At 33.9% G+C, this 13,398-nt stretch overlaps 3 protein-coding genes across 4 annotated transcripts; 1 reads left to right on the forward strand and 2 right to left on the reverse strand.

Moving 5' to 3' along the window:
* Positions 1–6,482: 6,482 nt before the first annotated feature.
* Positions 6,483–9,606, reverse strand: LOC120777968 (transcriptional repressor CTCFL). The gene is made up of 5 exons (XM_040109590.1): positions 8,974–9,606; positions 7,970–8,912; positions 7,180–7,901; positions 7,054–7,109; positions 6,483–6,994 (listed from the first exon to the last, which is right to left on the reverse strand). The coding sequence occupies exons 1-5, from the start codon at positions 9,275–9,277 to the stop codon at positions 6,929–6,931; spliced, it is 2,091 nt and encodes a 696-aa protein (XP_039965524.1). The 5' UTR covers positions 9,278–9,606; the 3' UTR covers positions 6,483–6,928.
* A 358-nt stretch (positions 9,607–9,964) lies between these two features.
* LOC120776453 (regulator of chromosome condensation) lies at positions 9,965–12,249 on the forward strand. Of its 2 annotated transcripts, none has more exons than XM_040107110.1 (3): positions 9,965–10,216; positions 10,315–11,081; positions 11,157–12,249. In XM_040107110.1, exons 2-3 carry the CDS (start codon positions 10,400–10,402, stop codon positions 11,909–11,911), a joined length of 1,437 nt encoding a protein of 478 aa, XP_039963044.1. In that variant the 5' UTR covers positions 9,965–10,216; positions 10,315–10,399; the 3' UTR covers positions 11,912–12,249. The 2 variants fall into 2 exon arrangements, with proteins under 2 accessions (XP_039963044.1, XP_039963046.1); XM_040107112.1 differs by having other exon boundaries at positions 10,320–11,081.
* A 213-nt stretch (positions 12,250–12,462) lies between these two features.
* Positions 12,463–13,379, reverse strand: LOC120776454. The gene has a single exon (XM_040107113.1). The coding sequence runs from the start codon at positions 13,353–13,355 to the stop codon at positions 13,086–13,088; it is 270 nt and encodes an 89-aa protein (XP_039963047.1). The 5' UTR covers positions 13,356–13,379; the 3' UTR covers positions 12,463–13,085.
* Between the last annotated feature and the right edge of the window lie 19 nt (positions 13,380–13,398).

Consider the following 13,398-nt stretch of genomic DNA (forward strand, 5'->3'; position numbering starts at 1 on the left):
GTACATATACCATAGATGCGTTTTTGATAGCAGAATAAGTTTGCCATTACCCGTAAAAGGAAAACGGAATATGAAAACCCGTGAAGATTTGCTTCCAAAACTCGCGGACTACAGACCATGACAACGCATATCCAAAGATTTTAGAAAAATGGTAACAGAGCAATATCAATTGAATAGATTTTTATTTTTGAAAGGCTTAGTTGAGTATACATTAGCAAAACATGGACCCTCTGGTATGCACAAAATGCTAGGGAACAGTCAAAACAGTGCACCACACTAACGAACTCCGAAGAAAGCGAAGGCTATGATATCTCCGGGAAAGGTGATGGCATCTGTTTTCTGGGATTCACAATGTGTGATCTAAATTGACCACTTGGAGAAAGATAAAACGGTCACAGGATTCTACTATAATGAATTATCGGACCGATTCGACGACACCGAGTTCTCATTCGCCGTAGAAAAACATCGCAATGGTTTAATTGGCCGCATTAGCTAGGAACTGTTATTGCATCCACCGTAGTCTTCAAAATTGATTTAGCGAGTTTCAACGAGATCTCAAAACGGTTTTTAACATAAGTGCAGGATCTCGTATTGACAGACTGCCAAGTGAAGATGCTCGAAATAGCTGAGATCGTAAGTATCTCAAAAGACCTCGTTAGTGATATCAATTTAATGCATGATATTGCACATGAGACAGCTTTCGGTCCCATTAATGCCTTATTTGCTTACTCCGGACAATGGTAACAAACGTGAGACCATTTTATAGCAGTTTTTGACAGTGTTTAAGCGAAATCTGAATAGGTTTCTGCATCGTTATGTCGCCGTTTAAGATCACCGTTTACTGGAATACACAAATAGTAATCTACATCGGCTACCAGGATAAGGGCTCTACCAAACTAAGTTTCAGTACTGAGTCGACGCTGAATTTGCGAAAGAATGGTAAGTCGTGAAGGTCTTGATAACCCACCTACGATGTCGCCACGGCTAAATTGGTTGTATTAGGCTACGGTCTGTTCCCTCATCCATCCTTGTTTCCATACCAGAAAGTAATAGGACTGATTTTCTTCGCGACTGTACTTCGGAGCGTACGCGCACCAACTTGATTCTGTTGAGGGCGTTCCTAGCCAACGAATGAGTGGCTGGTCAGTTATGTCCAAGCACCTGGAGAGCACAAACATTTTCGCTCGACGTGTTTCTGCGAGTGTTGCAAGTCGAAAATGCAGCGAATAATTACAGAATATACGGAAGTCACTAAAAACTATATACAATATGGTAAAATTTCCGAAAGAGCTGACAGACGGATCAGGGCGATATGGGCATGCAGGAGTGCCATGTTTGTGTGTAAGACCCAAAAATAAAACGCATGCTTTGTACTCATAAGGGTCTCGAAAAAATGCAGGACGGTAGTTGGCCTAATGACAGGTCACAACCTATTGGCTCCAGATACCCATCTGGGGCATAAGTAACAACAATACAATCAGAAAGGGCTGAGAAGTAGGCATTAGAGAGACGCCGGCGGTGTTAAAGTTCGTCAAAAGCGTTGACGTCCTGTATGACGAATACTTCAGCTCAAATTAAACTAAACCTCTATCTGGCATTACTAACAACCAGTAGGTCTATACATGGCGTGACAGCCAGCCAGTATAACCTAACCTAATCAGATAAGATAAGCACTGATCGCACTGGCTTCGTTTATTTGCCCAAATGCTGTAATCACAACAAAATTCCCCAACAAAGTTTTAGCAAGGGGCATCATTTGCTATACTCTCGCAATAAACTGCTCAGAGTTTCATAGTTTTCACACATATAAAAGCGGTAATTGACACAATTAGAAACAGGAATGAGACAGTAGAAGCAATTTTCTGACGCAGACGCAATTCACTAACAATATTGAAATATAGCTCTCTCGATCTCTAATCTAATTTTGTTCATATTTAATTGAAATTCATTACAACGCGCATGGGCTACTCATAAAATTTGCTCACAAGCACAACAACAACCGATTCTTTCACTTGCCTGCAGTCTAATTTGTGAGCATAAATATAAATTAATTTGCAACAAGTTGACACTTTGATTTTGTTTGCAACTTTGCATTAATATTTGTATTTATTGCACAGCTGTGTGTTTACATTTCGCCTCTTCTGCTCGCTTGAATCAATCCAACGGCCACAAAGTAACGTTTTTTATATACATATGTACATATGTATATGTGCTACATTTTTACGCTGCTGTGCGCCGAGTCAGGTTGTTGCCGCAATACCAAAACTCGAAATAGAAATTTCATAGAAAATAGCTGGCAAGCAGCGGAGCGATCGAGCACCAATTACATAAGCCAGCAATGCAGTGGAACATGCGCCGTTGCAACGGCTGCCGTCGCATGCAATTGCATCTGATGGCTGAGTGCATGCATACATACATACAAGCGAGTGTATATGGTTAATGTTTGTATATACATGTGTATAAACGATGTTTGCTTGCAAATGCTATAAATTTCTCAACGAGGTCCTGCGCAAAGAGCGTTGCATAAGAAAATAATTATGAAAAAAGTGAAAAAAGTCACATGATATGCATTATTAAAAAGGCGTATATGACACAACAAATATTTATATTGATTGTTGTAAGTGATTTTCTTAATGGCGTTCACTAATTATATTTTTTAATGATTTTCATAAATTTGTTTTTCTTATTTCTTTGAGGTGTTCATTAAATGCTACTGCTTTCAGCGCAGCGCAATTACTAATTAAGCAATTGTATAAACTAAAATTAACACACTTTTTGAACAATTAAAAAGTTGTTATAAAATGTTTAATAAAAATAATATTTTTTTTTAGATCGGAAGTTTTTTTTTTAACTTTTATGATAAAAATAATATTGTTTTAATTTTTTACAATAAAAAAAATGGTTTTTTAAATATTTTATTGCTTTTATTATTTTTTATAATAAAAATATGTTTTTTTTTTATTTTTTTAACGCTTTTGTTATTATTATTTTTTAACATTTATTACATTACATTATTTTTTTTGTTTTTGTTGTCTTTTTCATTTTTTGCACACTTTTACCTACCTCGTTTAATTATTTTCAAATTCAAAATCACCAGTAAATTGAAATTTTTTTCAATTAACAAAACTGAAAAAAGCTCACTAACTTCGTTAGCTCACTCGGTCGGTCGGTAAATTGGATAAATACACTTTGTGCACAATTTTATTCAACAAACTGCAAGTAACTATCCGAATTGAGCGCTTTTGTTTGAATCAAAATCAACGAAACGTCTGTGTCGCCCGACAGCAAGGTGCGGAATGAATTGCGGCTGCTGCGCAAGCGCTTCGATGGCACGAAACCTCCCGCAGCAACAAGTCACCCCAGCAAAGAAAAATAACTACGAATATACCATAGTTAACTGTGTATGTATATATGTATGCAGGCTTTACAACCAACCAACTAATCAAGCATCTTGAGTAAAGAAACGCCAAAAAGCACATGTCGACGCGTCAACGTAATTATACACACACACATACGCACATTTAAAGGCATCATGTATATAAAAATGTCGGTATATGTAAATTTTGTATCGTTCAATCGCCAAAGCGAAAATATTTCGAAGCTTTCTTGTGCGAATATTTCTCTTTAGGAGTGTCTGGCAGATAAGCCCATGCAAGAGACAACGCTAGCTTTCTTATCCTTTACAGCTTTTCGGCAGACGAACTTTTTTACATATATACGCATATTAAATGTTGAGTTGAATTTTTCAAAGCAGAACTTGGCTGAGCACGGTGGTGTAGTCAAAATTTTTCGATGGAGGATATTAAAGATATTGTGCGATATCGGAAAGGTGAGAAATAAATGGAGATTAAATATTATCTATATAAAGTACATTATATTCACGTACATATGTACATACATATACATGTACGTATACCGTATAAGTATATGCATATGCATACATAAATACATAGTCTAAAAAGTCTTTTCGTATTTTTAATCAAAATTCAACTTTTTTATATTTATAAAGAACTTTAATGAACCAAATGTATACCATTTTGATCGACCACTTTTTGCCATTTTTCTGCTGGAGACTAATGTCTTCCATCAGTATAAAACTTTTCTGCTTTCTCGGCGAAAAACTGCGACAAGTAATTTTCACAGGCTTCTCTTGAAGCCAACTTTGCTCCACTAAGCGAGTTCTGCATTGACCGAAACAAATGGTAGTCCGATGGTGTAAGATCAGGGCTATATGGTGGATGCATCAAAACTTCCCAGCCAAGCTCTCCCAGTTTTCGGCGAGTCATCAAAGATGTGTGTGGTATAGCATTGTCCTGATGGAAGACGAAGCCCTTTCTGTTGATCAGTTCCGGCCGTTTTTTCGATTTCTTGCTTCAATCTCAACAGTTGTTGACAGTAAAATGTAGAATCAATCGTTCGACCAAGCTGGAGCAGCTCATAGTGAATGATGCCTTTTCAATCCCACCAAACACTCAACAAAACCTTTCGTTGCCACAACAGTTGGGCCTACGTAGCTGGAACGAACCACGATTTTTAACCGGCAAAGGACTGTCAACTCGATAGAATTCTGCCGCTACAACAACGAAAACAAGGCGAAGTTTGTTTGAAATTTATACGTAGGTGTATTTTGACTGTGTATTGATAATTTTTCGGAATTGTTCAGATCGGTCAACTATACCACACATCTCACATACCGATTATTCAAATTTTCGCCGAAAAAATCCTTGCTCGAAACCGGTTGCATATATTCTCTTAAGTAAAGTTGCACAGAGTAAGCCGTAGAACATTTCCGCAAGCGTGATTTTATAGAAAAAAAATCGACCCGCTCTAATATACAAATAGGTACACACATACAGATCTTCGATATTCGAATCATGACGTGTTAAATTATTTTTATAACTATTCTGAAACTCAATACACCGCTAAGAAAAAACTCTTAAATTAAAGGCCAAAATACTAATTGTTAACTAATGTTATATGCCAATTCTCTGTCGCTCGAGTTTGTTGCTTAAGTCTTTTGTAAAGTATTGTGTGTAACCAAAATGAGCTTATTTTATCGTTTTTTTTTGGAAACTACATATATTCTTTTATTTAAGAAGCAAATATATTCGACAATGATAATTTAACAGCACTGCACTGTGTACTAGTACTACAACAACAATGCTCATAATTCTTAAATCACTTTTGGGCCCGGACGCCGGAACAGCCTCAAATTTAGACAAGAAACTAAATTATAAAAAAAAACTATAAACACAAATTATAAAAAAATCCAAAAAAAAATTTGTAAAAAAATATTAAAAATTATAAAAGAAAGTTATAGAGGGTAGGCAAATATAAATATAAAAAAAAATTTTAAATAAATATTAAAAATTTATAAATGAAATATAAAAATATTATAAAACAAAATTCTAAAAAAATATTAAAAAAATTATTATTAAAAATATAAAAAAGGTTATAAACAAACTATAAAAAAGTTATAAAAAAATTATAAAAATGTATAAAAAAATATAAAAAGATTTATAAAAAAATTTAAGAAAAATTATAAATAAATTATAAATAAATAAATTATAAAACAAGTTAATTATAAAATTATAAAAAATAAAATAAAAATAAAAAATTATATAAAAAATAAAAATTATAAAAAAAAATGATAAAAAAAAATTTAAAGAAAATTATAAATAAATTATAAAAATAAAATAAATTATAAAAAATTAAAAAATGTTATTAAATAATTTATAAAAAATATTATTAAAAAACTATAAAAAATATAATTAAAAAAACAATGTTATTAAAATAAATTATTAAAATATTATAAAAAATATTATTAAAAATTATAAAAAATATTATTAAAAAATATTATTAAAAAATATTTTATTAAAATATTAAAAAATAATTTATTAAAAATTAAAAAAATGTTATTAAAAAAATTAAAAAAACTTATATTAAAAATTAAAAATTATAAAAATATTAAAAATTATATTATTAAAAAATTATAAAAATATTATAAAAAAATAAAAAATATTATTAAAAAATTATAAAAAAATATTATTAAAAAATTTATAAAAATATTATTAAAATAAATTATAAAAAATATAATTAAAATTAAAAAAAAATATTATTAAAAAAATTATAAAAAATTAAATATTATAAAAAAATTATTAAAAAAAAATTAAAAAAAATTATTACAAAAAATTATAAAAAAATTATAAAAAAAATTATTAAAAAATTATAAAAATAAATTGAAAAATGTTATAAAAAAATTCAAAAAAAATTATAAAAAAAATTATTAAAAAAAAAATTATTAAAAATTATAAAAATATTATTAAAAAAATAAAATATTATTTTAAAAAAATAAAAAAAATTATTAAAAATTATAAAATATTAAAAAATTATAAAAAATTATCAAAAAAATTATAAAAAAAATTATAAAAAAAATTATAAAAAAATTATAAAAAAAACTATAAAAAAAGACACGAAAACGATTATATTGCTTTGGTTGTATGGCATATTTATTTCGTGCAGCAATTTACTTTCGTACGCATTTATGTATATCTATGTTTAGTAAAAGCATGTACACAAATACCCTTCAGACGAAAGCAACGTAAGCGCCAAAAATGGTAGCTTTTCCCCAAATCAAATCTTAAGACTTAAATCTTATAATATTGGTTATATAGTATAAGATCTTAAATAAACTTTATTTCGAGTTGCACTGAAATCCGCCAATCCACATTTAAATTAACTATAAAAAAAAACCTTCTTTAAAATTTCATTTTTGGCACTAACGTCATTTTTGCGAGAATAGCAGAATATATATGTACGTATGTATAGATACACGAAAATATTATTGTACATACATATAATACAAAAGGAATTACATATAAGAATACATATATTTTCTTAAAAATATATTGGAAACTATGCTTTCGCCTTAATTCTCCTCGATGATGTCAAGCAAAATTGACTCCTCTATATCATTAACATTATTAGACTCCTCCTAATAAAAAAAAATATATAAATAAATACAAAACTTTGTAATAAACATAAGTTACTTACTTCAAAACCGAAACATTCATCCACATCTAGTTTGGATGGAGCATCAGCTTTCTCATCTAAAAGCAAAAACATATGAAAAGACAATGTAGGCGATTTAGCATTAAATAATGTTATAAGCAGCAATACCTGTAATGTTCTCTAAACTCGTTAAAATGACACATTCACCGTCACCGTCATCGTCATCCAATTCATCGTCAGTTTCTAGAACTTTCACCACCATATAGCTAGGCAAACCACTCACATCATCCTCTGCGCTGTTTTCGTCCCCATTTCCTGTGGTTTCTACGTTAATTTCTATATTTTTCCCCTTCCCTTTGCCTTTAGATATCGCTGTCGCTGCTGTACTTTTGTTCGATACGTGCGGCTTACTAGTGGTTGGTTCAACCGTTTCTATAGTGAAACCGTTTTCACTCCTTTCGACCTCTTCTATAACACCAAATACTTCGAAATTTTCATCGTTAGTCGCTTCGTCGTCGTTGTCGTCGTTGTTGTCGTCGTTATCGTCGGACACATATGGATCTACAATATCGAATAAATTCTCATCGCCGAATTTGACAATTCTGTCGGTTTTCGATTCTTTATCTGCGTCATGTAATTTCATGTGTCGCACCAAATTGCCCTTGTGCGCAAATGCTCTATTACAATATGGGCAATTATGTGTCTTTTTGAGCTTTGGTGGCGGTGTATAATTTTCATTATGATAAAGATTTGTATGACGACTTAGTAGTTGCCTCTGTCGGAATGTTTGTCCGCATTCACCACACCCAAATGGCTTGACATCGCTGTGTATTTGCTTGTGCATCTCCAAATTACGCATGGAAATCGATTTGTAATTACACTGATCGCAACTGTTTAGTAAAGAATATTTAATTGTTATTGCTTTTCTGTATTTACTTTGTTAAGTGCGTTTGCTTACCTGTAACAGCGTTCTCCTTCGTGTGTTTTTATGTGCATCTTATAGCTATAACGATCGGGCAATTCTTTGCCGCATCTGGTGCATGGTATAGGATGATCCGAATAATGCAGCTTTTGAACGTGTATTCGCAAATCCGATTTGCGGCTGCAAGTCGTTGGGCATAATGCACATTGAAAGACTGGTTTATCATCCACACTGTGTATGAGTTTGTGCGATTTCAATGAGTTTGATTGCGTAAAACGCGCTTTACAAATATCACATTCATATGGTTTTTCACCTGTGTGTGTGCGCAAGTGTCGTTTCAATTTAAAGCTATCCGGTGAAGCGTAAGTGCAATGTGGACACTGATATGGACGTTCGCCTGTGTGGGCGCGCATGTGCCGCTGCAGCTTACTCATCTCAACCGTTGCGTAGTCACATTCGCTGCACTTGTGACGTTTCTCATGCGTGTGTTTATAGCGTACATGCCGTGCCAAATCGCCGGGTGTCGTGAAACGACTTTCACATGACAAACAAGCATGTGGCCTCTTGCCCAGATGCACGTTAATATGATTTTGTAAGGTATGATTCGTCTTGAAACCCCGATCGCATACAGAACAAATAAATGGACGATCGTCTGAATGCCGCTTCATGTGTCGGGATAACAAAAATCGTTTATCGAATTTATTATCACAATGTGGACATGAGTATTGGACTGAACCACCAGCGGAGGAATCTTTATTTTTTACCGGAAACACTTTCAATAGCGACAACTGTACACCTTCTTCCTCTTGAGATCCACTTTGCTCTTCCAATTCATCGAATTCATAGATTTCATCAATCGCAGCAGGATCGTCAACAGTTTGCTCATTTTCTGCTTTAATATTCTCAGACGGAATATAAACCATATATTTTTCTTCAATAGTACACTTGGCATTGCTGACAGTCGTACTGCTTTTAACAGCTAAAAAAATACTTTCGTGCAATTAACATTATGAAAATCTCTTGTTGAATAAGCAACTTACCCTTTCGCTTGGTTTGCATTCCCAGTAAAGGCTTTGCTTTTCTTTTGGTGCTGCTCGGCACATTATCCGACTTGCTTGACGTTAATGTTAAAAACAAATTTCCACTCTCATCCAGGTAGTATTGTTTGTCTACACCTTCTTTATTTTCTCCATCTTGAGATAATTTTACTGACTCTTCATCCTCCTCATCACCACCTAACCCATCAGTTAAGCAAAGCGTTACTTCTTCAATTTCTTTATTTATTGAGTGTATGATGGTGTCCAAATCTTGTCCATCTGAATCTTCATCTATTGTTGCAGACATCCTTCAATTTTTATTGACGATCTTGTATGTTTTCGAAAACTTTCTTCACAGAGGTCGCCCGGAGTTTGGCGCGATATTAAGTACTTTTATAGACTTTGAGCCGACTTTTCAGGCGACACACAGCGGTCAGCAGCAAAGATCCCTAGAACGACGCTCGACTTTGGTTAATCGGTCGGGATGACTGCCTTATATTGATTTCAATGGAGATTACGATGCGTAATTAATAACTGGTAGCCACATTAAAATCAATATGCGATTTAATACAGTTTACACAAATTTTAATGAAGATGAAAAATAGATCTTATATTTTGCCGTCAGAGGAAAAATGAGTGTTGCCTTCATTTGACAGCTGTAGTTAAATTTCAATAAAAGATGGCGTACGAAGGCTACATGGTTGCATGCGGATACATTTAAATTTCAGATTTTCTTTAACTACAACTTTGATCCTTCTGTACTTGTTCACATTTGTCTATTTTTTAAAATGTATTATTTTAATAATAATTTTTGGTAAAGCTTTCAAAATGCCATATACTTTGCAATATTTTATTAAATTTTCCGAATGTAGCTCATATTACTCTATTACAATCTTTAATAATTTGTAATAGAAACTTTTGAGACAACACATTGACAACCCCGACTGTCGAAAGTACCTGTGTACGGCTGTGTATGAAAAACAACAGCAGCCGCATTCCGAATTTTTTTGCAACACCCGGCCGTTTTCCGTTTTTCCCGCGCGTGTAGACTTAACGTTGAAATTTAGAAATACCTAAATTGCAGTCTGCCGAGATCGCCGCAAGAAGTTGTTTCTAGTTTTAAAATATTTGCTTGATATAAAATACCAATACACCACTCTGATATATCAAATAACCATTTAACAAAATTATCTGATTCATTGCGGTGTCAACTTCAACTTTTTTTTATTACTAAGGGACAAAATTTGTAAGTAGATTGGTTAGAATGTATTATACATGCTGTTTATCTTTAAATGGGACTTTTTGATCGTGTCTAACCTTTAAAGTGTTTTAACTTTGTTTCAGTAAAGTCTTAATCCAAGATTTGGTTTAGTAAAATCTGCAAGGCCGCACACCTGGTAACAGCGAAAGAAATAAATTACCCATAAAAATGCCGCGAATCGCAGTACGTCGGAAGGCCTCCACACCAATTGGCAACAATAACAATGAAGAATTAGATGCTCCAAAACGTAAACTACAGCGTACCGCTTACCAATTGCCATTACCTGAGAGACCACACGTGGTGGGACGGGCTTTGGTATGTGGACAAGGAGATATGGGCCAGTTAGGTCTAGGTGATGATGAGTCGAAATTCGAGCGCAAAAGACCGGCTTTGGTGGATTCTATAGAAAATGTTGTTGATGTCAGAGCTGGTGGCATGCATAATCTTGTATTGACACTCGAGGGGACAGTTTACTCTTTCGGCTGTAATGACGAAGGTGCATTGGGACGTGATAGCAGTGAAGATGGTTCAGAATTTGAACCGCATCCAGTTGAATTACCAGGAAAAGTGCTAAAAATATCAACGGGCGATTCACATTCGGCCAGCCTGTTGGAAGATGGTCGTGTTTTTGCATGGGGTTCATTCCGCGACTCGCATGGAAATATGGGTCTGACATTAGAAGGAAATAAAAGACTTCCCATCAACGTTTTACCTGACATGGTATGTTGCGACATTGCTTCCGGAGCAGATCACTTAGTTATACTTACATGCAGCGGGAAAGTATTCACCGTAGGCTGTGCTGAACAAGGTCAATTAGGCCGTGTGTCTTTGCGGTCGGCGACTGGAGAAAGTAAGTATTTATAATGAGCTGCCATTAAGTATCAATTATAAATTCGTTATTGACATAAAATGAAATATTTTATAGGTCGTCGTGGCAAAACAGAGCTGCTTCGCCCAGGTGAGGTTGTAATCAAACGTGGTAAGCCCGTCGAAGCTATTTGGGCCACGAATTACTGTACATTTTTGCGCGAGTCACAGACAGGTAAAATTTGGGCTTTCGGTCTGAACAATTACAAGCAGTTGGCCTATGCCAAAGATCTTGCAACAATTATAAATCCAGTAGATACGAAATTCGAGAACGTTAAACAAATTGCCGGTGGACAGCATCACACATTAGTACTTAAAAATGATGGTTCTTGCTATTCTATTGGACGCAGTGACTACGGTCGTCTTGGACTGGGAACCTTAAATGGTGATATCACAGAACTGCAATCAATCAAAGGATTGTCCGATAAGTTCATAGTTTGTGTGTCATGCGGTGAAGCGCAATCATTTGCGCTAACCGATGATGGTAAACTGTATTCATGGGGCATGGGCTCGAATTACCAATTGGGTACGGGATCGGATGATGACGCATTGGAGCCTGTACAAATCATTAGCAAACAAACTGAAGGCAAACGAATCATACGTGTATCCAGTGGAGGCCAACATAGTATATTTCTGGCTGAAAGCGACGTACAGCCAGCAAAAGATTCTAACGCAGATGTTGAAACAAATGGCGACACTAAAATGGAGGAAACCAACGAAACCGAAAGTACCAAGGAGGTGGAGCAAAAGGAGATTGCCGAAAACAATGAAACTGGGAAAGTTGCTGCAAAGCGTGGACGTAAAAAGAAATAAGAAACTATTTAAAAAGACTCCCAAGAATACAAATCATTTTATAAGTAATTTGTTTCTTGTATATTTTTTGTTTAATTATTAATATTTCGTCTGTTGACTGTTAATAAAATAGAACGTAAATTAATTAGTTATTGACTAGAGCGCACACACACGTACGTACTGGTGTGCCTCTACATTATTGTTTTTTAAATCGGTATATAAATTGATTGATTCTCTTACAATTATGCAATTGAACATAATATATTTCGAAGAACAATATACACTTTTTGTACTACACGTACATCATCTCATATGTAAGTTCATTTGGGATTCTTAATAAAGCATGAATAAAAAAATGAGTAATTAGTATATTTGTTTCTCATTATTTGTAAAGATTGCATTTATTTTAGCTTATTTTTTCGATTTACTATTCATTTGGCTTCTTCATTGTTGTTGTTTGTCTCCGTAGCTGGAGAATTTCGCAAAATAAACCCCCCTAAAAAACATATGTATGTGTGTGTACATATGCTTTAAACCATAGTGGTGTGACAAGTTCGATTTTAGGCAAAATGTTCATTTATATGTATGTATGTATTTATAAAATTTTGTATATATTGGCATTTTGTATGTACAATGTTTTGTATAGTTATTAAATAGTCAATAATATGAGTAATTCCAGCAGTTAATATGTGTATATGTATATTATATATATGAACGTGTGTATATAAAATTGGCTGCCGGTATTTTGGATTTTCCATAATTAGATTTAAAATAGCAATCCTTTGCGTTGATTTTAAGGGTGAACGCATGTAAGCACACCTTAAACATGAAACTAAGTTAAATATTAGTCTATTGTCTGGGGACATAAAATAATCTAGAGAATTTTATAAATTTTAATATTATTATTTAATTTAAAATATTTGTGCATGATTTCGCTCCACTTTATATTAAAATGCAAAAGAGCTACCCCTCGATGACTTTTGTGTTTGTGGCACAATACTAAATACATACATATGTAATGTTTACATACGCATGTCAGTTTTGCACACATTTTGACGGCATTTATAAAATCTTTCCACGTACTACACTTAACATACATAGACATATTTACATATATTGCCGCGTTAAATATTTAGGTTAGTGCATTATATATAAATATGTATTCAAAAAGGTTGTGAGCTCGTTCATTATTACATCAATTTGTTGGCCAACTTCTGTGTGCTTGCTGCGCGTGTGTCCTCATATGTACCTCAATGGTTGTTGCTGGAGGTGTCATTGGTGGCGCTAAAGCGGTAATTGTTGTCCTCGACTCGGAGCAGCAATAGAACGAGATGAATATAATACAGAAGAGCATCGAAATTGTAATTATGATACGCGCAAATTTACGTGCAAATGCGATTAGACCAAGCAGGTAGCCACCACCAGCCACACCGCCCTTATCAAAAGCAGCTTCGTCATAATCCATGGCATCGCCATCGATGACAAAATCACCGCAGTCAATGTCGCCA

This window comes from Bactrocera tryoni, chromosome 5, assembly GCF_016617805.1.
Source record: "Bactrocera tryoni isolate S06 chromosome 5, CSIRO_BtryS06_freeze2, whole genome shotgun sequence".
Lineage (NCBI taxonomy): Eukaryota > Metazoa > Arthropoda > Insecta > Diptera > Tephritidae > Bactrocera > Bactrocera tryoni.